General features: G+C 46.4%; 3 protein-coding genes across 9 annotated transcripts in view; 2 read left to right on the top strand and 1 right to left on the bottom strand.

Annotated features, from left to right (window-relative positions):
* The first annotated feature begins 1,399 nt into the window (after nucleotides 1–1,399).
* On the top strand, nucleotides 1,400–11,012 carry TMEM263 (transmembrane protein 263). Of its 3 annotated transcripts, none has more exons than XM_015863927.2 (5): nucleotides 1,400–1,511; nucleotides 2,828–2,892; nucleotides 3,611–3,744; nucleotides 6,109–6,178; nucleotides 8,425–11,012. In XM_015863927.2, exons 3-5 carry the CDS (start codon nucleotides 3,712–3,714, stop codon nucleotides 8,709–8,711), a joined length of 390 nt encoding a protein of 129 aa, XP_015719413.1. In that variant the 5' UTR covers nucleotides 1,400–1,511; nucleotides 2,828–2,892; nucleotides 3,611–3,711; the 3' UTR covers nucleotides 8,712–11,012. The 3 variants fall into 3 exon arrangements, with proteins under 3 accessions (XP_015719413.1, XP_015719430.1, XP_015719421.1); XM_015863944.2 differs by having other exon boundaries at nucleotides 6,073–6,178; XM_015863935.2 differs by lacking the exon at nucleotides 1,400–1,511 and adding an exon at nucleotides 2,058–2,164.
* A 1,745-nt stretch (nucleotides 11,013–12,757) lies between these two features.
* On the bottom strand, nucleotides 12,758–18,969 carry MTERF2 (mitochondrial transcription termination factor 2). Of its 4 annotated transcripts, none has more exons than XM_015863917.2 (2): nucleotides 18,451–18,969; nucleotides 12,758–15,022 (listed from the first exon to the last, which is right to left on the bottom strand). In XM_015863917.2, exon 2 carries the CDS (start codon nucleotides 15,009–15,011, stop codon nucleotides 13,824–13,826), a length of 1,188 nt encoding a protein of 395 aa, XP_015719403.1. In that variant the 5' UTR covers nucleotides 15,012–15,022; nucleotides 18,451–18,969; the 3' UTR covers nucleotides 12,758–13,823. The 4 variants fall into 4 exon arrangements, with proteins under 4 accessions (XP_015719403.1, XP_032300990.1, XP_015719393.1 ...); XM_032445099.1 differs by lacking the exon at nucleotides 18,451–18,969 and adding an exon at nucleotides 17,533–17,616; XM_015863907.2 differs by lacking the exon at nucleotides 18,451–18,969 and adding an exon at nucleotides 17,537–17,595.
* Nucleotides 18,970–19,353: 384 nt separating this feature from the next.
* The window catches only part of CRY1 (cryptochrome circadian regulator 1), a 31,547-nt gene continuing 24,330 nt past the window's right edge, over nucleotides 19,354–26,570 (top strand). Inside the window, exon 1 of one of the 2 annotated variants that reach the window (XM_015863858.2) lies at nucleotides 19,354–19,739. In XM_015863858.2, coding sequence (XP_015719344.1) covers nucleotides 19,582–19,739 — 158 coding nt within the window. In that variant the 5' untranslated portion in view covers nucleotides 19,354–19,581. The remainder of the gene's footprint in view (nucleotides 19,740–26,570) is intronic. The other variant, XM_015863869.1, reaches the window with a different exon arrangement.

Genomic DNA, 26,570 nt, shown 5'->3' with positions numbered 1-26,570 from the left:
ACGTTGCTCATGCTACTCATGACTGCTCATATTTGTAAGACTGGAATATCAAATAATTGCTGCTAATGTAAAAAAAAAAAAGCGTGATAGAAGGAACAATGCTTTTTCCTATTAGAATTTAATTTGTACTCTGGGAAATTGCTTCAATTACTTTGGTCATTTTCCTATCAAAGGTACATTTTTAAATTCCCCATTGCACTTTGACAGATATGAAGCCTTTCTGTGGTCTAGGCAACAAAACTTAATGAATATATTCAACTTAATGAATAGATATCGTTCAGTTAAGTAATACTTAGTAAGGAGAAATTTTGTTCCAGGTTTTTCAGTGCCCACCTGAGCATCCTCTCAGTTGCACAGAATGTGACCTGTTACCTTCTGAACCATCACCAGAACCATGTGTCTCTCTGACTTTCTTTCCCCATGCGTTGCAGTCACCCAGTGCTCCTAGCAGACAGTTTTGTTTTCTATGAGACAAGATGCAGCTGCAGGACAGACATCACACTTAAGTAAGCATGTCTCCTCATACGCAATGAAGACGCTGTATATATGTGAGTGGTGTCTCTCCTTTGGAGATCAGTGACGATGTAATGCTTCCATGCATGAAAAACGAAATGAGAAGAGGTGCCATCCCTGCAGCCCAGCTCTCCCATCAGCCGAGGTGTGTGTGTGGGAGCAGCAGGGCCGCATCCCTGTGCTCCTGTTGTGCCTGCAGAGCTGCGTCCCAGGGCACTGCTGCTTTGGGGCTCGGGGTGTGCAGGCCGCCCACTCACACACAGCACTTGGCTGATACACTCCTCTGCTCCACCCCGCGTCTTTCAGAATCTGAAGAAGAGGTTTCTCTCACTGCGGTGCCTTTCATTTTCAGATCACAGCAGGTGAAGAGTTTTCAGATCACAGAACCGCTTGGGTTGGAAGGGACCTTAAGGATCACCGAGTTCCAAACCCCCTGGCTCAAGCAGGGTTGTCGGCCGCTGGGTGCCTCGTGATGTAAGGGTTATGGGGGACTGGCTGCCTTATGGGGGAAATAGTGGACACGAAGAGATGTGCCTGCGTGTCAAGTATGGCAGACAGGGCCTCAAGGCAAGGGACGCTCGGCAGCCCCGGGATCCCCGCGTCTGGAGGAAGAGCAGGGGCAGAGCAGGGAACACGGACCTGCTTCCAGCGCAGGAGCCAAGTCCGCTCAGGACCCGCTGATTCGCCTTCCCCGACCTCGGGGGTCGCCACCCCCCCGGACTGAACGAAGGCGCCGCGTGGCTCTGCGGGAGCTCCGACCCTCCCGAAAGGCACCGGGGGCGGCGCGGCGGCCCGGAGCCGCGGGCCGGGCAGGGGGCGGGAGTGGCGGCGCCTGCGCGCCCCCCGCCCGCCGAGGGGCCGCGCCGGGCGCTGGGGCGGGGTCTGCGGGCGCCGACGGGGCGGGCGGCGGAGGGCGCCACGTCGGCAGCGGAGGACGGCGCGGGAGTAAAGTCTCCGCCGGGCCGGGTCGGGTCGCGGCGTGCCCGCTGCGACGAGCGGTGAGTGGGCACCGAGCGGGGATCGCCGCCGCCGTTATTTCGGGGCGGGGGGCGACCGTCCGTCGAGCGTTTCTGCCGCCCTCCCTCTGCCGCTCGGGGACGGGAAGCGGGCGGGGGGCCTCGGCCGAGCGGGGCCGCCGGCCCGCGGAGGGCGCAGCTTTTGTGCTTCCTGCCGGGGCCCCGCGCCGTGAGGACGGGAAGGAGGGAGGAAGGAGCGCCGCAGCCGGCCCTCCGCCGCGGCCACGGTGCCACGTCAGTGCCGCCGCCCAGCGCCGGCCCGCGGGGCTCGGGGTGCCGGCGGGCTGCGGGCCGCCTCCTGCGTGGCGCCTGGGGCCGCCGTTCCGCCCGAGCCTCGCAGCAGCGGCAGGAGCGCTTCGCTCTGCTCTCCCGAAACTTGTCCGTGTTGGGGACGCGCCGCTCCGCCTCCGGTGCTGCCCGTTTCCTTACACGCTGCTCCGCGTTGGGATGTTTCCCGCTTAACTTTATCTCCGTTTCCACCCGCTCCTGAAGCTGAGCTGCGCGGGGAGGAACCTGGAAGCGCTTCGCTTTGTCTGTATGAGCCAGCCGGGGACGCCGTGTGGCACGGCCCGGGCCCGGACACGGCGGTCCCAGCCTGGTCGGGCACCGAGCGGAGACGTGGTTCCCTGCGGAAGGTGAAGGCAGAACGGAGGCGGCCTGCCCCGAGCCGCTGTAGGCGGCATGCTCCTGTGTAACCAGCGGGGCATGTACTATAGCTGAGCTCAGCACGCAGATACTGCGGTGTGCGGCACCGCACGGCTTCTGGGAAAGCTCTGGGCCTTTCTCGGCCCCCTCCAGGCTCCGTGCTGAGCTGGGACGGTCGGTTTGCTCGCTGCTCTCCCTAGGGAATGGTTCCGGTGCTGGAGCAGCGTAGTGCTGCCAAGCAAAATTGGCCTCATCCTCGGGTCGTTGCGCTGCTGCCCACAGACGTCTGAGCGGTGGCATTGAGAGAAGCCAGCTCCTGTGGCGGCTGCTGGGCTGGGTTTGCCGAGCCCTAACAGTGGGGCTGTTTGTCTGCAAAGTCTGGGAGACACTGTGAGCGTTGCGTGAAGGCAGGGAGGTGGCACCCATGTCTACAAGGCTGATGGCGATCAGTGCCGGCTGCTGTCCGGGAGCTCCATCCATGGTCATGAAAGAGAGGTTGTGTCCTTAGAGTTTCAGGGAGCTGAATCCCATAACGCCCAGGCTCCTGAAGGCTGTGCTGATTGCTTCTCCTTGCAGTGGACTGTGGCACGTGGCAGGAACACAGTGGTAACCCTGTTCCATACAATGTCATTAATGCAGCATTTCTCTTATAGGTGGATGCAGAACATCTCTGGGGAAACAGCTGACCTAACACCTCTTGTGCAAAGGAATATATTTGGTGAGACATTCTGGTGTTTAGTGGCTCGGATGTGGATGTATGCATGGCTGGACAAGGACCTCCAGTGCTTCCTGGAGCCTTCACTCAGGGTCCTATTACAGCATTATATCTCAACCATAAAACTACTTCTGAGCTGCTTGTTTTCTTCCAGCTGTGTAAATTGTTGTAGCTTCTAGCTGTTTGTATTGTGACAGTATGGAAGTGTGTGCTTTCTGCTTTAAAACCAACTGAAAAAGTGGGTTTGTTGTTTGTGGTTTTTTTGGTGTGGGAGGCCTTCGTGAGCATAGAGGGGGGGAATAAGCATCCAGTCACTTGTGTTCTTGTTCATAATTTCCCATAAGGTCTACATTTGTTTCACCTTCTTTACATAAGAACAGATGAAGCTTACGTGTGTTTTTTGCATGGCTGTTTGTCTGCACCAGGGCTCAAGATCCTGTATTCCAGGGATTATGATCAATATATATTCAGGCTTATGATCAATCTTTGCCTAGTTGCATATGCTTGCAATGCTGATAATAACATTGCTGTTGCATTCTTGGTGTCTGTGGATTCAGAGTACAGGAGACTTGGACTTAGCTGTTTCCAAGGTGCTTTAATCAATGAATGATCTAATTCTTCAAGCAAAACCTTATCTTTGCACCTCCAGATGCCTTAGGTGTTGGTGGAGAGTTAACAATTCCATCATGTCTCATGAGTTTTGCTTTCTCTTCCTTTGCAGGGATGCACCTCTAGTAGGGAGAGTGAAGAGGAACCACCCTTAGGAAACACAGCAGTCGGGTGACCGTGGGCTCCCTTCCGAAGTGGGATGTAAGCACTTGGATGTCATCACACCAAGGAGGCGCTGAATTGCAGGTGAGTGCTTTCGCTGTGATAGTGTTCTGTAAAAGACAGAAAAGCAGAACCCATTTGCTGACTCTGTTTTTTAAAGAAAAAATGTTATTAATCCCCCCTTCTGATGACTGGAGCTCACCAAGGGTGACTTGGTTTTCATTAGCTGCTTTTTACAAACCTAGAAAAGACTTTCTGCCTTTCTGGGGTCTTGTAGCGACAGGTTACCAGTGCCTGACCCATGTGAAGTAGGACACTGCAGTCAATGGAGCTGTAGGAGAGTGAGGCACTACTGTGGCTTGGAAGGTGTTCTGATTGTGTTAGGTTGTTGAAGGTGAGTGATGTGTAAAATTCTGCTCTACCTTTCAAAAAGTAGCTTGTATTCAAGATTTCCATGACCTTGCTCTTTGCAGAAGGTAGCAAGGGGTGGGAATGTGTCACTGCTTTTATGGAGTGCTGTGGGTTTCTTTATTGTTGTTGGTTTTTTTTATGGGGGAGGTGTCCCTAAACAAGAAGCTCTGCTGTGAAGCTCCCCTGTCAATACATTGCTTCACTTGTTTCTATGCTTGCAGCTGTAAGTCAATCTGACAGTGTCCTAACCTGGATTACAGGCAGCTGTGAAGCAGTCTTTTCCCTATGTTACCTGTTTGCCTACCTTATTCCAGTTCTTTCCACAGAACAGGGCTAGTCTTTATTGAATACTTGTATGATGGCTAGCACAGCAGGTCCAAGATCCTTCTCTGGGGCTGTACCTGCTGTCAGTGCTGTTGAATCCAATAACTTCTTGACAGCAGAAAATACTCAAACAGCAATGATCTCGTGAAGACTTGTTGACAGAGTTCTTGGAAGTTGAACCAGTGAATTTCATCTGGGATTCTTTGGGAACTGCAAGCAGACTAGATGTTGGGGATTCAGACACATTGTAGGGGGTAGCTCTTTATAAATACAGGTTATTCTCTGTGTTCATTCATTTGGGTTTCCCTTGGGTCATTTTGAAAATTATTTTCACCACTTTTCCTTTGTTTGAAGTAAGGCTGGCCAGGTTTCTTTTTAGTAGGGAAGACAGCCGCAAAGAAATGGCTTGGTGCTGAATCCGGTCCTTTCTCAGAACTCACTTCCCCTTCTGTTTCTCCCTGGAATCTGTCAGGCTCTTTTCAAACTCACTGAGTTGTGATTAAATAAAAGAACAAAGAATTACATAACTGCTTTTCTCCAGATTGCCTCTTAGCTTTCATGTATTTAGTCTCCCATATTGATGTGCTGTTAATCACTTTCCTGTTTCTCTGCTTCCACATCAAAAGACAGAAGGGCACCTGCTTGCCATTGCCATCAGATAAATCGTGCTGGCAGTAGATGCTGTTCCCATATTTCCTGAGCTGTGAGCTGATCCCCTCAGGGCTGATTGTGAAGACTCATTAATGTTCAGTTTAGGTTTCCTGCTCATGCAAAGATCTATCTGTCACTTAGCGTGTGGGTGCTGGCTCTTTCTGCGCTGTTTTGACTTCACAGTTGCTGTGTGAGGGTTTGAGCTGCTCTTTTCCAGGTTGAGTGTTCCCACCCTTGAGTTGTGCATCTGCCTCCTCATCCCTTCTGGATCCACCCTCCTGAGCTGCAGAAATGGGCATGGCAGGAGGGGCTGCAGTTCTTGTGGTGGTGGTCAGTGAGCCCAGGAGGGAACTGAGTGATCTCAAGGGTTTCTGCATATATGCAGGGAGAAGGAAAACAGGGAGTCCCTGACAAGGCAGGAAGGTAGAAAGGTGTTGAGCTGCACTAGGGAGCAGCTTTTGATGGGTTTTGTGTGGTTTTGTTTGTTTTGTTTTAGTATCACCTGTCTCTGAAATGTTTTCATTGGAAAGCTCGTGTATAGTTAAAATAGTCCAGTTGTGCTGCTGTCACCACATGGTATCTGGAGTGTTTTCATTACGTTTATTTCACCTTTTTGGTTTTTTTGGTCGATTTTCTCCCGGCCTTTATTCAAATCCTCCCACAAGGACTCATTTATTTAAACCGCTCCTTCCTAGGTCCTAATGGATCTTACAGGCAGGCTGCTGTTTTTTTTCCAGCATCTACCACTATGTTTGCTAATCTGTTTCATAGCTGTTGATCAGTGGTGGCCACTTGAGGTGCATGTGGTGCAGTGTGGCTGCTCTTGCCAAAGCTGCTGACCTGCTGGAAGGTTCCTCCTCAAGTATTCAGTCTGGTTGAAGAGTTCAGCAGCACAGTCTCATAATAAAACATGCAGTAACTGAGCAGCTGATGCCAGCTTATCTAGTGATGAAGAATAAAGTCCTTGTCTGTGGAACTGATGCTGTATGAATTTTAGATTCATGGGTTGTATTTTTGCTTTGGCAGAAGAGATCTGCGGCATACGTGAACTTATTTTTTTAGGTAACAATGAATCAAATGGACAAGAGTCATCAGGATGTCCCATCCTACCTCCATGATGAACCACCAGAAGGTATGTATTAGTTTTCATAATACCTGGTAAGTTTACAGAAATTCGCCAGAAGATCAAACCTATTTTAAAGATGGATCTGCAAGTTGAACTCTTAACTTTCAAATAACAGTAAGCAACTCAGTCCTGGGATGGGATTGGCTTGGATTCTTGTTCAGTTCTGCATTGTCCTGGTACAAACCAGTGAGTTCACTGTGGTTAATAACTCTGCTGATATTTTAGGGAAGGTGGGCAGATACTGAAGGACATGGTATGTAGATCAGTTCCCAGAGGTCTGAATCAATCCATATATGAGGTGGAAAGAGCCCAGCTACCCTTTTGGATGCTTGTTGAGTTTGTAGTACTTGTGACTTTTAGACAAGATGGGTCTGTCTCTTCTTTTGGAGGTTTTTTTGTCCACGATTACATTAGTTGTGGTTCTCACTGATTGGCTTAATCTCACGGTTTTGTGAAGACAACAAAGCGCTTGGTTTGATGAATGCAGGGACGAATTGGTCCCATGAACCAAATGAATTTTAAATATCTTGTTATATCTGCAGAGGAAATAAAAGTTTGGAATGAGCAGTATTCCCTTCTAGGCTGTGGACTGTGAGGGTTGTGTTTGCATAGCGATGCTGGGGATGTACTGGACTAAAAACCACTCTCAACACATAGGTCTTATGTATTTGTCTTCTCTCACTTTAGTACCAAACATAATAAACCTACATAGAGGTCAGCAAGTCCTGCTTCCTCTCCTTTTCATTGTTCTTTGGTTTATAATGATGCTTAAAAGCTCTAGTTGTTTGCAGGTTATTTTTTTCTCAGCTTTTACATATTGTATAACTGAGCAATTTACTTCACTTGAACCAGCAGTATTATCCACAGCTGAAGCAGAAGGGGTTCAAGTAGAATAACTTGATGTATTCTTAACACAGGAAGCACTAGTACAAGAAGGTGAGAGGAAAGGGATAAATAAATTTTGTTAGCGCAGTGTTTTCTTAAGGATATTGTTAGGAGAAAATACTTCTTTTAAAGCTCTTGTAGGGTTGTCAAGATCCTTGAAGCATTCCTGAGCACAGATGTCTGGTTGGATCCTATGCCCCACTATGTCTTATTTTCAAGTCAAACTTCATGGGCTACTTTTCCTTTTTTTTTTTTTTGTTTTGTTTTTTGGTTTTTTGTTTGCTTTTTTTTTGTTTGTTTGTTTTCCTTCCCCCTTGAAGAGTGAATTGTTTCACACGTGCCAAAACACATGTGTAGAATCTGAATGGTGGCATGACTGGTAAATTATAATTGATTCTTCGTTGAAGATGACAGTGTAAAAGTGGTGTGTATGTATGGGTTTTTTTTTTTTTGTCTTCCTAGCATGTTGAATAGTTTCATAGAACCATTATGAATCCAGCTTACTAGGCATTATTTTTATGTTTTAAAGACAGGAGTAGTTTCAGTTTGTTCAAATGGCACTCGTGCAACATGCTGCTTGGAGAATTTAGGGAAATGCATGCAAGAGAAAGCTTTCTGCTCATACTTTGTATGGGTAGTACTATTCTTGTATTTTGCCTTCTGCTTTGCAGGTGGCACCAGATTTGAAGCTGTGTAATTGTACCGTAAACAGAAACCGTGAATTGACTTATCCAGCGTGCATCAAGGAACCATGTTATTCAATACACAGCTCAAACATAGCGTAAAGGAAAACCAGACTTGCATCAACAACATGCAGGGAAAAAAAGTGATTGGGGTTTTGTTTATGTGTCTCATAGCGGGATTTCTGTTGATGGGAGCCTGTCACTGCCTGCACAGCTGTTAATGCCTTTGGGGACCACTTTTCATGAGCTAAACCAGGAGTTCCTTTGTTGTCACCTTGCCCTGTGGAACTGAAAGGGAGCAACATTCCCTTGCCATTAACGAGATCCAGAAGTGGACTCCCTTGGCTGCAAGAGTTGGCAGCATCAAAGAGGCTGGTGGTTGTGCAGGCAGAGGACTGATTTCAGCACTTAAAACCATGTGGGAGCTGTGTGCCTGATATTTGTAGGCCCTGTGTTAACTTGCGTTTTAGAAAACAGCATTGAGGTATATGTATCTCATTGCACCGCACTTTGCTATTTGGAACAATGGTGTTGTTTGAGCATCCAAGAAAAATAAACTGTAAGGTAAGTATGTACTACATGCAGTGGTTGTTAGACTATAAAAGGAAATACTTATGAATAACTCTCTTGAAAATGCTTTAGTTGTGGCACTGTGATTGACTTGATTGCTTTTTCTTCCCTCAGGTTCAATCAAAGACCACCCGCAGCAGCAGCCTGGCGTGCTCTCTCGTGTGACTGGTGGCATTTTCAGTGTGACAAAGGGAGCTGTGGGTGCCACGATCGGGGGTGTTGCTTGGATTGGAGGGAAGAGCTTGGAAATCACCAAAACAGCAGTCACATCAGTGCCTTCAGTGGGAGTGGGGCTGGTCAAAGGAAGTGTTTCTGCTGTGGCTGGAGGCGTTACAGCAGTAGGATCTGCTGTTGCGAGCAAAGTGCCTTTAACAGGAAAGAAAAAGGACAAATCTGACTAAAGCCAAAACTGAGAGACGTACTTGATTTTCTACAATATTACATTGGTGGCATTAAAATCTGCTAAGATTTGGACCATGAGAAGCCATGTGTCTTAGACACTGTCTTCTGAAGAGAAGGCTGATTTCATCTGGAAAGGACAGAAGAAGCTTGGCTAGCACAGCATCTGAAGATTTGTTACGGCCTAGTTTCAAGCTTTGTACCTGGTGAAATGTTACACTTGATAACTATAGGAGTGAGTATGTGTGTCTGAAGGGGTAATGTGTATTTGAATATTCACGTACTCTAAGTCTTCTGCAGTTTTGGACTGAAATGTGAACATAGAAACTTAAGTTGATAATCTGCCGTACAGTCAGTTTGATGAGGTGCCACTTACTGTCCCCAGTGGCTTCCACATCCTCCTGCTAAGGATCCTTGAGCTGTGTAATGGCACCGTGGGATGTGCTTCAATAGTTACAGTTAGGAAACAGTACTTGCAGGCAGCCTGACAGTTTTCAGTGACTGCACTCTGCCATTCCAAACTGGAAGCAAACAGATTGAAAATGAGAGGGGGATGGGAGGTGAGAAAGTTTGACAGAGTGGTACAAGGGATAATAAAATCTAACTTAATGCCTTATTAGAAAAGAACCTCTCTATTAGGTGAAGCTTCGTAAAGTGCTGTTCTGTTGTTTCTGTGCAGTTCATTGAACAAGCTTCAGAGAATGATACCTGAAACTTACTCAGTTTTTACTGAATACAAGATTGCTAAATCTCAGGTGTATTTAATGATAGGCATCTGTCTACTGCAAGTGGAAACTTGCTTTAATCAGCTTCTGAGAGACACCAGAAAATAATGATGGCTTAGCGGAAACTGAGCAGGTGGCTGTGGTCATCTAACACAGCTGTGTGACTTGAAAAAATTGCTTTGTGTAGCTGGAAACCACTGAAGAACCAGCAAAGCTGTTGTCTCAGCTCCTTGATGTGCCAGGTTAGCTTCTTGCTCTGTTCAAATGGATGCAAGATTTTTTTCACTACATCTTTATCTCATTCCTTGCATTCTGAGTAGAATGCAGTACTTTGATTCAAACCAAAAATGGCATGTGAGCGCCCTTTAAAGAAAAAAAGCTGTATACTGACAAATGCCAAACTTTGACACTCCTCATACGGGAACATCTGTAGGTCCTCCACAGTGTGTGAGGCCAAATACACTCCAAGGACACAGCTTGAGGTTGCCTTAAAGTAGAAGCCTCTGGTGATCTTTATGTGTGTGTGCTGACTTCGCAAACAAGAAGGCTGTGAACATTGTATATGCAGTATTTTCTAAGAAGTTGTGTTCCTTCCAAAAACTTCCAAGCTTGTAAGCTTACTTTTCAGGTAGCTGTGGTTGTGCGAGGATATATAGAGACTTCTTAGAGATTAAAGAAAAGCAAAAGTATATCACGTGTCTAAAACTTGCTCCTGTGTTCATGGTTGTTGAAAGTAAACTGTGCACGTGATGGTACAGCGGTAACCCTGTCTTCTGAGCCATTGGTACTTCAGCTGCAGTCTGGAACAGCTATACTGGCTATCAGTAATGATGGTGTATTACTAGGTTTAACGACTGGGGCAATCGGGAGAGCAAAACCCAGCAGGTGGACTTCTGCTCCCTTCGTTAGTTGCACCAGTTGCTTATCTCCAAACTGCTGCAGGTGTGTAATGAGGTAAAGTCAAGCAATAAATGCAATCCTTACTACTTTTATAGCCAGAAGGTGACAGCACAGAATGCTGCATAGTTTGAAGATCCCACATAGCTGCAGGAATGAGCACCTCAGACACCAGCAGCAGTGGAGCTGCAGTAAATAACTGTGAGCCTAGTGCAGTTTCCAGTGTACCCCAGGGCACTACCAGTGAGCACTGTGTATCAGCTGGTTTGGAGCACAGCAAGATTTGTAACACTCAACCAAACCCTTCACTGTTTTCTGAACGCTCAGACATTGAACTTGTTTTACCACCCCCCCACCCCACCCCTTTTTTATGTCATTCTTTAATTTTTATGCTATGAAACCTGCTGCAGAACAAGCATGTTAGGAGAGACGCCATGTTAGAACTGTACAAGGTTGCCACCTGCTTTGATGTGTTTTGTTCTTAGCATGTGTTGTAGTTATTACTTCTGAATCTTGTAACTGAAATGCTTTACCGTGGCATATGGTTTTAGTTTTGGAGAAGAGCTTCTTCCTGTATTCTGTGTTATTTTCCATTTGCTTAAGAAGGCCCTGTCTTAAGAACTTGTTCTGACTCTGTCCTGACACTTGTGAAACATTAAATTGTTGCTGTTTCAGACTTACTGAAAGCTTCCTTAGTTACTTTGCGAAGAAAGGTGGGTCATTAAATGCTTACATCTGAATCCTCATGCTGCATTCGAGGCCGGGGCAGTCTGCACCTGAATAGCACCAAACTGCTGTTAACAAAACTCATACTTCATTGTCATGTTGGTTGTGCGTAGACACAATGCAAAATAATCTCCACTGTTTGGTTTTTTGTTATATAGTTCTGGGATCCGCGGGTTGGCGATACCCGCTTTTAAGATCGTAGGAAGCTGAACAGAATATGGAACTTTTTAAAAACTCGCCTTCCCAGCCCCCATTTCAAAAGGGGAAATGCTTAGGAAGATAATTTGTATGCATGACTGCTAGTTCTGCAAAGAAAGGCTGGGCCAGAGACTTTGAGTGAGTAGACTGTAGCAAGATGGGGATTGGCCTCTTCTCCCAGGTAACAGCAGTAAGATGAGAGGGAATGGCCTCAAGTTGTAGCAGGAGAGGCTCAGATTGGATATTAGGAACAATTTCTTCCCAGAAAGCGCGGTGCTGCAGTGGCACAGGCTGCCCAGGGAGGTGGTGCAGTCACCGTCCCTGCAGGTGTTACAGAACTGTGGATGTGGCACTGAGGGACATGGTAGGTGGGCATGGTGGGGATGGGCTGTTGGTTGGACTGGGTGATCCTAATGGCCATTTCCAGTGTTAATGATTCTATGATTTATGTGCAAAACTTCAACGGTGTAAACTGGTTTACGTTCACTATAACATCAGAGATTAAGAAGAGGATTTCAGCACTGCAGCAGTTACTGAGTAATGTTTTGGTAATCAAAGGCTTACCTGAGGTTTTGTTATTGAATACACTTGGGAAGAGCAGAGAGACGGGCCCCAGGTGTAGTTATGGATGAAGGGCTGAATGAGTTTTGGCCAGCTGGTATAGAAAAGGAGTCTTAATGCTTTTGTTTTGAAACTTGCAGAAGGGAAAAAGCATTTGCAATATCTGGCAGTGACTGCTGAGGAAACAGGAAAGTGACGTATTTCTTCCATTGCTACTGGGAGTACTTTACATGATGAGAATAGCAGTAGCTAGTAGGAATTTTAAAGCCAGACACCAGTAGAAATGTTAGAACTCTCTATGGAAAGCATTTTCTTATGTCTCAATTTTCTTTTCATCCTGAATGACTGCTTGTTTCTGGGGCTCAGCATTACAGTAGATGGTATTATGAATACCTCCAGAAAGCTGAAATGCCCCCTTGTGTCCAAGGGATGGAGGGTTTTGAATTGAAATATGGTGATCTTGCTGCTGCAATCTTCTCATATGGCTGTCTTCCCTGCTCCCTCTTTTAAATCAATCGTGTGTTTTGAAGAGTCAGCCAAGAAATGGCTTAGTAAGGCAGCTGAATGTCTATGGTGCCTGCTGGCGGTGTCACTTGAATTCTAGCTGCCACCACATGTGCTCTGGTCAGGGGGTGCTCACCTCCGTGACCTGCTGGCATCCTGTCACGGCTCTGACCAGATTTTGCACTAATTAATGTGGCAGGCTGTGTGGCATCGCCTTGCAGCTCACTTTCTAAATACGTCATTCAGTACCTCCATTCCTCTGCATTTTAAAGCTCCTTTTCAACAGAAGGAGCCCTGGATTTGGATGGCCTGTGGTGGGCGTGTGTCTGGTTTAGCTCCTGATGCCAAAGGGGAATCTGTATAGAATAGCTGCTTAGGAAAGTCTACCTTTGTTTTCTATGTGTAATATTGCTGATCCTAATTTTATTGAGCGGATCTTTAATGGTGCTACTATTTTTTATTATTATTCACAACCCATAAATTAAAATAAATTTTAAAAAGCTAAGCACTTAAACACTGTAGGACAGGCGTTATTTTAAAAGCCAGCACTTGTCAACTATTACAGTGATACATGAGAAACCATCACCCATATATTTAGAAACTATGGCAGCTGTTTGCAAATCTGATGGTCGCTTTTAATCACCAGCATGCTCAGACTCTAGTTCTGTTATACCCATACAAAAATGGGACTTTTCCCTTTCTCCTCCAGTCACGTGAGACTTGTTTAAGTCACTCCATAGCCTTTTCTCTCCCCATGCCTTGCTAGAAAAGAAATGAACAACCACGTAACAGCAATAAGTATATGTCCTTTTGCCCCCCATCCTTTTGCCAAAGGAGCCAGTTTCTGAAGTCATGGAAATTTCAAGGAGGTTGCCTTGTAGTTTCTCCCCATTATGGTTTGTAAATGAACACACGAGGGTATCACAGTAGCAGCAGCTAAATGCAAATGCTATGTCCTGCCTGTTTTCAGCTGTGCTCTATCTGGGTCCTGCCACCCAAAAGTCAGGTCTGCTTCAATTCTTCAATTCAGGATGCAGGAGCTGGAGCCACTTCCTGCAGCAATGAGGAATGGAACTCGATATACACCTCCAAAGGCAGCGGACCAGTGGGTGGATTAATATTACTGGCAAAATAATCCTCCTTTTCTCTCCCTCAGATAAAGATTACGCTAAGCACTACCACGGACAGCACAGTGATGGAGCTGAAAAGCCACAGAAGCTAGAGGCAAGGCAGATAAGGAAATTGGAACCAAAAAGATATGCAAGATGCTCCCTGGGGGAAAAAAAAAATCCTTATGTAAAGGATTAATCAACCTTTCTCATAACCAGCATTAAAAGCTGCAGTTTTATAATGAAGTTGTGCATAAAGTCCGCTCCGCAGCAAAGGACAACATAAGACTGCAGTCTGGTTAAGATGACTTGTGCTTCAACTCTTATCAAAGAACCCAAACCTCTTTTCTCTTTGATCATTCCCTACTGCATAATTTTAAGTACAGTCTTCAAATTAATCTTCAGTATTTAGAGGAGCAACAGGATTAAACATGGGTCTCTCCTTCTTTGATTGTATCTTACCATAATTGGCTTCAAAATCTTTCTTAGTCCCATTCAGGTGTTCTAGATTTCCACTCTTTATATTGTAACCCAAAGCAGAGAGTTTTTTAATCCTGTACTGAATGATTTGGGTTGTCAGCTCCAGCACCATTGGTGTCTCTCTAATCTGTGCTATAGAAATTCCTTCCTTCAGCAGCCCCTCAAGTCTTTCTTCCAAAATTGGCACAGAATAGTAGAGAAGGGCTGGGCATTTCAGCACCAATCGTTTGAATTCTTGATCGTTGCACTTAAAGACATCTTTGGAAAAAAGTATGCTCTTCTGCATGGTGGAGGGTGTAAGCTGGAAAATAAAACCTTTAAGTTTGGACAGCAGCTGTAGGACTTCGTGGTCACTGAAATTACTCTTTTGCAGAAACTCCAAGTTTTCCTGAATTGCCGAGGAGGTACTTAACAAAACAAATGGATTTTGGCTCAGTAACTTCAGTATCCAGATCTTCATATTTGCATCAGAACCTCCTAAACTCAAATAGCTTCTTTGTAATGTCTCTATCACACGTTTGTTTTTCTCAGCTGGATTTTGGAAGATACTGGGTGCGCTTGTCAAGAACCTGGTGATTATATTATTCTTAAGTCCCAGTTCCTGAAAAAATAAAATATTTGCTTTCTGGTTCTCGTGATACCCAGTAGTGAAGAAAGAATCTGGAAACTGCTCTATTAATTTAATCAGCTGGTTTTCCTTCTGGCACACCAGTTGCCACAGAGCTCTTTGAGAGTTCAGCTCCTCAGGGCTAAGCAGCATTGCCTGTGGGCAGCGTTCCAAGATGCTGGCTATAGCAGGTTTATCCGCACCCATTTCTTGTAGAATTCTGGCCGTTTCTGTAACATAGGCCACCTCCTGGAGGAGAACCCATTCCTTTACTCTGCGTATCTTCTTAATATCAACCGACAATCTGTGGAGGTCCTCAATGGTTTTTTGATTTTCCTGTCTCGACTTTGTATCGATTGTATATGTTGAATGAATTAAGAAGCTTCTGTTTGTTACCTCAGGCCCAAACCACAACCCAGGGCTACTGTAGTGAGATCTTGCCAGCAGAAATGTAACTGTATCTTTTGCGCTGTGAGCAACTCCTCTCAACATCATGGAATGCAGCCCTATGCAGAAAGGGAAAACAATGCTTTGAAAACACATTGAAGACACAAATTATACCTCATAACATTCTCAGAGCCATTGATGTTTAGACTGAGCTGGCATAAGAAATTGCTCTTAACAGTATTTTTGTTATTGGAAAAAAATAAAATCAGCTTTTGTGCAGAAGGGAAAGAAAAGACTTCTGAAAGGTTAATATTCTGGTTGATGCCTCACCACAACATAACATGTAGATGCAGCTGTGCTGCTGTGGGGGCAGCACTCTGTCCGTGATATGCTGCAGTCATACAAGAACAAAGCTGTCAGCTATTTCCTGCAAGTGACGGTGTTACAGCTCACTCACACTGCAGTGGAAAAATGTTATATGCAATTTAATTTGACAGCAATTCTACTAAATGAATAAAAACAAAACAAAACAAAAATGCAGCTTAAAACATATTTCTTAGCTCTTTTGAATGTATTTGCTTAACTGCTCGGGGATTGTTTAGAGCATGACATGTTCCTTCATGTGTCATATCCCTCTCAGGTGTTTCTTCAGTAGCAGTTCACATCCTAATTGCCTTACCAACTCATTCTCCTTGCAATTAAAGAAAAAAATCATCAAACCCACTTGTGTACCAAGACATTTTTCATTAGCTGAATCTGTTAACTGGGGCTAAGTAATCACCCTGATATTTGCGGGGAAGCAAGCAGTGCCACATCTTCGAGCTTACTTCTCCTGTGCTGTATGTTCCTGCTGGGCCAGAGGGCCCAGAGCCATTGTGCAACCCTTTGGATGGGCGCACGGCCGCCATGCAGCTGTGGGTAACCCAGTGGGGCAGCTTTGCTGGCGCTGAGTGCCAGGTATCATGAACAGCACAGGCAGTGCCACCTGCTCTGACACAGCTGGAGGAGCTGCAGCGGCAGCCATGCATGCACAGATATCACCGAGTGTATCCTTAACTTCCTAGGGGGTGGTTTTGTAACAACCTTTGGGAAGCACCGAGGTGGAAGTGAGAACCTCTGGTCTCTGAAATGCTTGACCTAATTGCTGCTGCTGTTAACATGCTGAAAATTGCTCTAAATCAAAAGGGGGAAAGAAGATACAATTAAGTTGTGTATTGGACAATCCTATTTATACAGCCACATTCACCTCTCCCAAAGCATATTGTGCTTCCAGAAGTACCCACTGAGTATTAAGTAAGGCTTATTGTGTTGGTTTTTCTTTTTTACTTTTTAGACAGAAAAGACTGCTACAATCACCCAGTCCGATCTCTTGCATAACATATATCAAGAAGTTTCATGCAGAACAGCTACATGAAATCCTTACAGTCTGATTTCTATCCCATCTTTCAAGAAAATACACAAAAGTAGTTTGTTTAGGGAACCAAAGTGACAGAACTTCAGGCATGGTTAAACATTTTCTAATGGTAAAATACTTTTTTGTCAATAATATGTATCGTTGCTTTTAAGTTGATGTTTTTCAGTTTCTAGTGGCTGCACTTTTATTATGTTGCCACATCATAATCTAATAGATTAAGACATAGAAAATGCTGAACTACATTAAAGCTTGTTGTTAGCAGAAAGCTGTTCATCAGTTACTTGGTTGTTAGCTGTATTTCAAGTTTGTGAGGAAAGGCCTCACAGCTCAATGAAGCCATATGCCGTAACTCCAGGTATAATGGCTTTATCTTCATACACTTTGTGGCTTGAGAAGCGCTGCCCAGTGAGCTCTAGCACTGCTTCTCCAAGTAGCTATGAAAGCACCCCAAAGTGCAGGTAAGACACAGATTTTTCCAGTGTTGCTCCTTTTGTACCCTGAAAAAATGACTTTCACCAGGACTGAAAACTGAAGCCTCTCCTACATAGGAAGTGACACAACTGCCTGTGAGAGAACTGAGTGGTTCTATTCTATTCACTGGGTCCAGCCAGAGTAAGCAGTCTCTGAAGGGTCAGGGCTCTCTGCATTAGTACTTTAGCTCAGCTGGAAACTGCCATCTAAATAAACTATTGTTAAAACTGTTTGGGGTATATCAGGTGATACTTCCAAAGTACAAAGCTGGAAAATAACTAACCATGACTTTTATTTTGATGCGTAATCCAGCTGTTAGGCAAAATTGCCTTGTGAGTAATGCAGTTACTTACAATAGAGAGTCATCTTACCGATTAGTTATGGAGCTTTTTAAAAACAAGGCCAAATTCTGCTACAGTAAACTCTGCTCTTCCAAAATCCAACATGGAAATTCTTGCTAAGCTTGTTTGAGAGAAGCTTTAGGTTGTCTGGAAATTTGTTTGGCATCACAGTCATTTTTTCCTCAGTGATAACGAAGATGGTGACCCAGCACATAGCAGGGGGGTTGAAACTAGATGATCACTGTGGCCCTTTTCAACGCAGGCCATTCTATGATTCTATGTTCCATGCAGAAACACAGAATGCTGTACAAGGCAGCCCAGACGGACTGCTGTCTTTCCCCCAGCTGCACCCCCTCCAGCACCACCTCTCCCTCACACACAGCCCCGCCGCCCCGCGCCTGACCTGCCTCCCGCTGAGCGCTGCTCGGCCGCACCGGGCCCGACCCCTGACAGCGGGCGGAGCGGGGCGGAGCGGAACGGAACGAACGGAACGTACCATACCATGTGGTCGGGGCGTGCGGAGCCGCCCTGCCGCCATGGCGCGCTGAGGGCCGGCTGCGGGGTGCGGGTATCTGCCGTAGATTAAGCGTGCTGTAGTTGATGTCTTGGCGCAATTTGTTCTTAGGGTGCGGTGAATGCGCTGCGTGGCGCGGTCTCTTAGTTATGTATATTACAGAGCTTAGAGGCAGGATGGAAATCAGCTTTTTACATGGGTAGATAGTGATAGGACAAAGGGGAACGGTTTTAAACTAAAAGAGAGGAGGTTTAGGTTAGTTGTTAGGAAGCAATTCTTTACTCAGAGAGCAGTGAGGCACTGGCACGGCTGCCAGAGAAGCTGTGGTGCCCCATCCCTGGAGGTGCTCAAGGCCAGGTTGGATGGGGCCCTGGGCAGCTGAGCTGTGGGGTGGCGGCCCTGCCCATGGCAGGGGGTTGCAATAGATTATCTTTAAGGTCTCTTCCAACCCAAACCATTCTGTGGTTATGCTTCCCACCCCGCTGCCCTTTCATGAACAGTCCGCGTTTGTCAGTATGTACCACACAGCAGCATACAGCAATGCTAAGAACTGAAAAGCACTCCTAGTTCTTAACGCATTGTATACTTCATGTATGTACTTCATGCTCAGCTCCTAGCATGTCACACTGTTGTTATCCTTTTCTGACTCTTCCCTTTTGATTTTGTTCTCACGGCCTGCACTACACGAGCATACAGTGCTCCTTCAGCAGCTTTCCTGCAGGAGAGCAGTGAGGTGAGCAAGATTATCCTTGATTAACCATGGCCGTATTTCCCTTCTTGCTCACAGAGCCTCCGTAGCTTACACACCTTAATACATTCTTCACCTCCCTTCCGCTTCTGAAGCACAGCCCGACGGCCTAACGAGGCAGCAGGCTGTGCTTTATCCCAGGGCTCTGCAGACCGCGGCTGTGGCCCAGCCTGCAGCGGGCACGGCTCGGGGAGCGGCGGTTACGAAACCCGTGAGGGAGGGCTGCGGGGAGCGGGAGCCGGCGGCGGGCTGCCTTGCTGCTCGGTACCACAGCCCTGTCGGGGGTCGGGGACGAGAGACGGGGCTGCGGGCCGCTCGGAGAGGGGAGTTCCGACCTTCTAAACAAACACTGGTTAGGAATAACGAACAAACAGCCCCGCCGTGCCCGCCTGCATGGCAGTTTTGTAATCGCCGATGGAGGGGGAGGGTGCCGTGCGGGCGGGCTGCGTGGCTGCGTAGGTCTTACATAAGGGACGGAGGGCGGGAGGCGGAGCGGGAATCGGTGTTACGGCTCGGTGCCCCAGACCCGCAGCGAGACGTGAGGGGTGGGGCAGGGGTAAGGGGAAAGCAGGGGACGCCCGAGGGGAACAGCGCGGTATCGCCGCGCATGCGCGCTACCCTCAGCGGGAGCGCGCGGAGCACGATACATAACAGTGCTCGGGCACGCGCCCGGAGCAGCAGCAGCAGCAGCAGCAGCGGCGGCGGCAGCTCAGCTCAGCTCAGCCCAGCTCAGCCCGGCCCGTCCCGTCCCGGCCCGGCGGCCCCGCGGCCCCTGGCGCCGCCCAGCTGGGCGGGAATCCCGCCTCGCCGCCACCTCCCGCCGCGGCCGGCAGCGAACACACTTCAGAAACGTGAGGGCCGGCGGTCACGTGGGGGCGGAGGCGGCCAATCGGCGGCGGGGGGCGGGGCGGGGCGGCCGGCGGAGCCCCGGCGCAGTCACAGGGCGAGCGGCGAGGTGGCGGCCGGCGGCGCGGCACGAGGAGAGCCGGAGAGCTGCGCGGCCGCTCCGCGTTCCCGAGCCCGTCCCGTCCCGTCCCGTCCCGCCGAGCCGCGGGTTCTCCGCGCGGTGATGCGTCCCCGTCGGGCGGCCGCCTCCGCCGGGTCCTAGAGCCCTCGCGCCGCTCTGTCCCCGCTCCGCGCGGGGCGGCGGCCGCCCCCTGCTCGCCCGGGCGCCGGGCCATGAGCACGGCATGGGGGTGAACGCCGTGCACTGGTTCCGCAAGGGGCTGCGGCTCCACGACAACCCGGCGCTGCGGGAGTGCATCCGGGGCGCCGACACCGTGCGCTGCGTCTACATCCTGGACCCCTGGTTCGCCGGCTCCTCCAACGTGGGCATCAACCGCTGGCGGTGAGCGGGGACCGGCCGCGGGCGGGGGAAGCGCCGGGCGACCGCGCCGGGAGAGTCGGCGCGGGGCGAGGGACGTTCCGTGCGGGCCATATAAGGAGCGGGTAACGGGGCTGCCCCCGTAGGGGCGCTCCGGGCGTCGCTCGGCTGCGCGGCCCCGTGCGCGGCCGGTGATCGCGGGGCTCGGCGCCACCCGTCCCGTCGGGGGCGCGGCGCGGGGCTGAGCGCTGCCCCGTATCGAGCGGGCGCGGCGTGACGGCTCTGCGCCACGTCATGAGCCGGGGACGGAGTTGGGATGGTCCGGTGCTCCGTTCCGCTTGGTTCAACTCGAGGATGGTTCCCTGCGGACCCCGTGACTTCTGTCACTTTAGATTCGACTCGTGGTCCTGCCTTTGGTTCTCAGGGGAGAGAAATACTAAGATTTCTTACATTAACCTTTCCTAGATGGACGCTTCACTTCCACTGGCAACGAGGCTCATAGCATTCAGTAATAGCTAAAGTTATCACTTATTCCATATCCGAGGTGCATTACACATTTCTCTCATAGTGGCTTTTTGTTTATTTGCTTTGAAAGGAATAACTCCTTTTGCGTATTGAGCCCTAATGCTCAGCAGTGTTGATCTTTATGGGCAAAGCGTGGTCAGTGCTTAAGTTTTAAAAGAGTTTGGGAGATGGGAACAGGCCCGAGTGCTAAGGAAATCACATGTCTTAGGAATACTTCATAGGTTTCTGATGTGTTTTGCAACTGAAATACTGCTTAACAACAGGCCATTGGGTTGTGATCCCTGAGCTGTGAATGGACAGATGTGGACTTGGACTCCAGCAAAAGGAAGCTCATGTCTGTAGTGCTTCAGCCCTGGTTCTTCAGAGGCCACTTAATATGAGCTTCAGCCAGTACAGTCCTCGAGTACATTTATGTAAAACACTTCATCTGCTTTGACTAAGTTGTTTACTTTGGTGTCCTAAAGGACAGTCTCTACACTGCATTTTGCTTTTGAAGAAAATGATCTTTTTCAGTAGATGGTTAGGGGCTTTGGTTATCTTTGTTGCTTTGGCTTCGTTTTGCTTTTCCAGAAGAGGGAGGTTTTTCTATTTTCTCCTATTTTGGAGAGGAACCCTCCCCGCCACCACTCCTTTCCGTGTAAGCACAGAGGCCTGCAGAAGGAGATTGAGTTCTGACTCTGCTATCCCGAGCACTTCAGCCAGCCCCCTGGGACTTGTATACCTCAGGGCATGAGCTGTACATGGCTTTGACTAGAAGATCTCCCTGCCTTCATAGCCCAGTTTTATAAGGCCTTTCTTTTCCAAATTTGAAGAAATACATTAATTTTTGCAGAGTAGGTAATTGACAGAGTTCTGTTTGTTAGAATAAGCTCCATAAAGTCATGTTTAAATGAACGCTTAGTAGTTTGGAATGGGTCCGTGTTAGGTTCCAGTGGTTTTAATGAGTTATTTTTAACTGATGGTAATGCACACTCTCATAGCATGCATACCCAAGACTTATGATGCCGTTTTTTGGCTTGCCAGTCTCATTTAGCACTTGTAACTGAAAACCAAACACCCACATCTCCTTGGTCACTGGATGACCGTTAGTAACATACTTGCTTGCATGCCTGTGCCGTAGGGTGCTGCATTAGTCAAAAATGCATATTGTTTGAGATGAGGTGTAGAAACCCCCCAGCATTTGGAAGATGAGTCAGATTTAGCCTTTTGCAGTAGGTTTACTGTGAGCTTTCCTTGGTTTGGGTAGGTTTACACCAAGGGTTTATGTTATGCTGAGTTTATGACTCCAGTGACCTGAGCAAAACTCTTGTCTGTTGAAGTATGACTAACAGTGAATGAGGAAAATCGTGTAAGAACACTAGGAAAACAGGAGGTTTATCTTCTTGTTGGAAATAGTGCTGTTACTCTGCAGACTCAACAGTTACAATTCATTTTGAAAATGTGTTTTAAATCTTGCAACCTTGAGTACATTGCTGATGAACTTTTCTCTTTAAACAGTCATGTAACACTCATGAACTAATATTTTTGTGTAACTGCACTATTGAGCAAGCCTAATTACCAAGCAGTCACATGGCCTTACTGACCTCCTTTCTCCTGGCATGCAGCCTACCTGTTCTAAAATCACGAATGCTATGTAACAGACACGAGGGCCTTCATCAACTTCTTTCATTTTTCTGGTTCTCTTCTGCTTCTTATTGTTGTTTGTTCTCTCAGGCTGCTAAGTAAATCACGACGATGTACTTGCATTGAGACAAGCTTTTCCTGTGTAATGAGTTCTCCTGTGTCACTCACAGATAAAAGCTTGCATGAGAGTGGTTACCCAATATGAGGAAGAAGGTGATAGAGAAATACTAAGGGAAAATGCCAAATAGGAAACTGCTCACATTTTGATAACTGCCCTTAAACTTCTGGCACCACACACACTGCGCTTCTAATTGTGCCTACAGAATAGGTAAAGAATGTAACTTACATACTCAAGCAAGTAACCATTACCTACTTAAGAAAAAAATGTGCTGGCATGTTCTCACAGACTTCCATATTAAGGAGAATGGAATCTCATGTTAGTGACATGATTTAGGGGAGGGTTTCGTTAGCCCAAGTTTTGTACAAAATGGCACTTGATCAAAATATGGAAAAAGAAATGCAAACATTCCATTAGCTGCTGGATAAGGGTTTACTCTGGCTAATTATTTACTTGTTTAATTTGGGTTTTTTGAGTCTGCGTGTATGTTTTTGATGTGGTAGTTGAAAGGCTGGTGTGCAGCAGCTGATTTTACATGATGCATAATGTAATCTTGCCAATCCTTGAACTTCCCTTTTTAATCATTCCTGGAGATAATAACTTTCTTTTCATGAATAAGAAAAATAAGGAATATCATAAATCTCATAGACTTCTATGAGAATATTGATGTGTTTAGCATCTTGCTAAGTTTGTTGCTGTTGTGCCAGATAGTCCCATTGATTTAGGAGAAGGAAGAGGTGTGATCTTTTTTTGATGCCAATACCTCAAAGTGTATTAAAAACTAAAGACCAAAACAAACATTTAATTTCCAGGACGTTCACTGCAGTTCCTGGAAGTTGAAGATTTATTTGAACATTTAATACTTGAGCATCTTTTTGAGGCATCGATTCACTTTTGCTGTCCTTTACATCTGGTTTTGAGAATACACCCGTAGTTTCAGGTCGTGAAGGAAGTGGTTTGCCCTCTGGATGCTCTCTAACAGTTTTAACAGGTCCACAAAATCCAATTCCCTTTCCCACATAAATATAAATATTCTGTAGATTCTTGGGGTTCCTTTTACATGAGCCGATCTCAGCTGCTATTGCTTGTGTGTCTGAGGTCCTCAGGTGAAGTTGGTGCTATGTTGCAGACATACCTGTCGTGCCATTCAATGAGTTGTGTCAGTGCCCGTTCAGTGTGTAACTTGCAGAACTTTAGTTCAGCCAGCCCTTTAAATTGAGGGTGATTAATCTGTAAATTTCTAAGTCTATTATCTAGGAGTAGTAACTTGCTTTTAGAGGTCACTCGTTCAGGTCAGGGTGTTGCGGTGCATCCTGTTAGATTGGGGGAACCCTCTGCATCCTATCCATAAGTTAGTTTACAATGTTATATGAGCTAGTCCTGTAATTTGCAAAGTACGTCACTGAGCTGTGCTGACGTTTGCCCTCACAGCTTTAATCCCACACTGCTGATGAAAGCTGGTTCCACCCTCTTGTGCTACTGCTGGTGCAGCCCTCTGGTGAACCAGGTTAGCTCGTTAGGCTGTCGAGGACAGCTTAATGCCTGGTTTTGGTAGGATTAGGTTGTGCCACGACAGGCTTGTGCTGGTGGTAGCCATGGAGAGGTAGGAGTGGGAGGGACAGTGCCTTCCTTCCATGGCTTGGCTGCTGATGGAGATGGCCATGTAACTGTAGCCTGTGACGTTAGTGCGTGGTAACCACTGGGTGTTCTGCAGAAGGTGATTATTGGCTTCTTCTGCAGTTTCTCCATTTGTTGACACCCTTTGAAGTTTTATTGTTGAAAATAAGTACTGGCCTCTTTACTGTGTGAGGAGAAAGGCCCAATTTATTTTTTATCATGCTGTCAGAAGGTGAGAAATAACTCTGCTGGCTGAGAAATTACCCTATGCTTGCCTGCTTCTTGTGGTGAATAGCTTTGTATCACCAGATTCTGTAACGTAACAGTTATTAAACTAGGTAACAAGTCTGTGCTGGTCGCTCTGGGGAGAGCGGGTGGTACTGCAAACCAAACCTTACATAAAGTGCTCAGTACGTTGTTTTTCAGGGTGGTGGTTTTAGGCCAGAACAATTCCAGTCAGGTTTTATACAATGTGCTTGGTGGCTGCAGGAAGGATCTTGCAGGAATCTAGTTCCTCAAGTAAAGCAGTTTTGGAGGCCTGGTTTTATACCATGTTTAAGGGCTACACTCTGGGTAAATTATTCTTGATATGTAAGAGGAGCGTGTGGACTTTGTGACTGAGATCATGGCAGATGTGTTCTAGAAACAAGTCCATCGGATTACTTGTCTTCTCTGGGACTAGAATTATTTCTCTGTAATAATTTGTTACTGTGCCAAAGCATCAATAAACTGCATTCTTTACTTGATTAGGGGGAGGTAATCTGTTTGTAGCTTGTGCTGTGATGTCCTCTGCTCGTGGAAAGGAGAGGGTGACAAACCCCACACAAATGCTATCTGTGCAGGCAGCTTTTTTTATGCAATCAAGGATGCAGATTTGTTTTTAACTGATCAACCCGTGTCAGTATCAATGAATTCCGCATCAGCTCTTGAAAACAAAATTTTACTTTGTCTTTTTCTTTCATTATTCAGGTAGAAAGCACATTTCCCTCCAGCTTGTGAAAAATATCTTAAATGCTACAAATAGCAGTTACTCTTGAAACATATTTCATTATGCAAATATTGCAAGAGAGCTGTTTGCATTGTGCCACCCAAACTGTTTCATTTATGACAGCTAATCTACAGAATGAAAGCCTTATTTTCAAGGAAAGTGGTTCTCTTCCATCCCCACTCAGTTCCTGGCAGGCTTTCAGGTCAGTTATATAACGAGAGATAGGAGGAAGGTCAAACTGCTGGTGAAGTCAGCCGTTTTTTCAGCGTAGAAGTGGCACTGAGGTCTGTAATGTATTAATCTGTATGCTGAAAGAAACCCTTCACTTCAGGGCTTCATGTGATTCTAGTGTTCCCATAGCAAATTCAAAAGGCAGAAGTCAGTTTAAGCCTGGATTGGTTGTGTAAGCCATGTGGAGTTTGTGGCTTTGTGTTTTATAGTCTTAGTATGTTGCAGATTTGATAGCAGTTCCTGTGGTTACATGCAGAGAGGACTTGATTAGCGTGGTATGAATTGTAGGGTATTTTGGTGAAATACACTTCAAGTTTTCACAACTTTGAATGTGGAGCATGGTTAGTTCATGTGCTTCCATGTACCTGTGGCTTTTGGGTTCTTTGCAATCTAGGACAAGGAGTGAACTACAATTGCAATGTTCTTCTGACCCCAAAGCCTCCATATATTTTTCAGGTCACCTTTAAGCAGTTGCTTCCACTACTTTGGAGTTTAATGTGCATGTGACTGTTGCTTTTCACAGGGATAAAGGTTTAGTCAAGGATAGTGTAGAAAGGACCAGGGAAAATAGGTCAATATTGCAGAGTTCTGTTTTGTATGTGTTAATGGAGGTAACTCCAGCAAAAGTCTGTGTGCACCATTGGAGCAGTTATGGGCACACTAATGGTTTATAAACATGGTTTATAAACAAATGCTTGTAGGTGTTGTTGGAGACAGCATCTGAGCTGCAGTCAACATAACTTACTAAAATATGCACTTTTTTCTTGACTTGTGAACTGAGATCTTTTTGCTTTTCAGTTTGCATTAGTGTTTGAAAGGTCCGAATGTCTATATTGACTGTCTTGAGTAGGAAGCAGGGATTTCGTATTATGGCTTCAGAAAGCAGTTCAGGTATCAAAACCACTGCTCATAATTTCTTGAAAAGTGCTAACACAACACATTTGTTGCTGTGGGATGGAACTTGTTCAAAGTACCAAAGAGGGAAGGGACTTTGTCAGTTGGACATTGATCTGGATAGTAACTATTTCCGGCTAATCTAATTAATGAAGGGACAAGCATGTCATGTTTGCATTTTAGCTTTTGAGTTCTGCATTGTTTCTTCCTGTTACTGAAGCGTGGATCTGCTTTGAAAACTTCCATAACCTTTATGTTTCTTGATTTCCTCTCCTGCTCAGCCACATACATCTTGCAGTGTGAATCTGTATGCTTAGCAAAGGGAAAGTTCTTGTGCTATGGGTTTGATAAAAACTCCTGTCCTTTATAAATGAAAATCAGAAATGGTGGGTGGGTGGGGAAAGAAAATCTGGAAGCTCAAATGTGGAAGCTGTAAAGCATGAATGTGGATTGTTATTGATTCTTTGCTAACGGAGAGGAAATACCGATGACATGAGCTACTTAGAAACAACTCCTGTTATGAATACTTGGATTTTTCTGTAATCTTTTTTGTCATGTTTGCACTTGAAAAGTTTGGATAGTAACTGCATTGGTTGTAATCTGCTGTATTTCCTAGCTAGGTGCTATGGCAAGGTAGCATCCTGCAGTTTGGGTTCTGTACATGTGCAAGCACTGGAAGGAAGTCCTGACCATGTGATGTCTCCTTCCAAGTATGGAACCCATTTTCTGGGAAATGTGTTGATTCTTTTTGCAGTGACAAGCCTATGCACACCTGCAGTTGTAGAAATTTTTCTTAATACAGATGCCAATGCTCTGCTTACCTTATAGGTAAGGTTAAACTACTGCATGTCTTGTGTTG

Source organism: Coturnix japonica, chromosome 1 (assembly GCF_001577835.2).
Source record: "Coturnix japonica isolate 7356 chromosome 1, Coturnix japonica 2.1, whole genome shotgun sequence".
Lineage (NCBI taxonomy): Eukaryota > Metazoa > Chordata > Aves > Galliformes > Phasianidae > Coturnix > Coturnix japonica.
The sequence above is the reverse complement of the archived record's forward strand: the minus strand, read 5'-3'. Positions and strand labels throughout refer to the sequence as shown.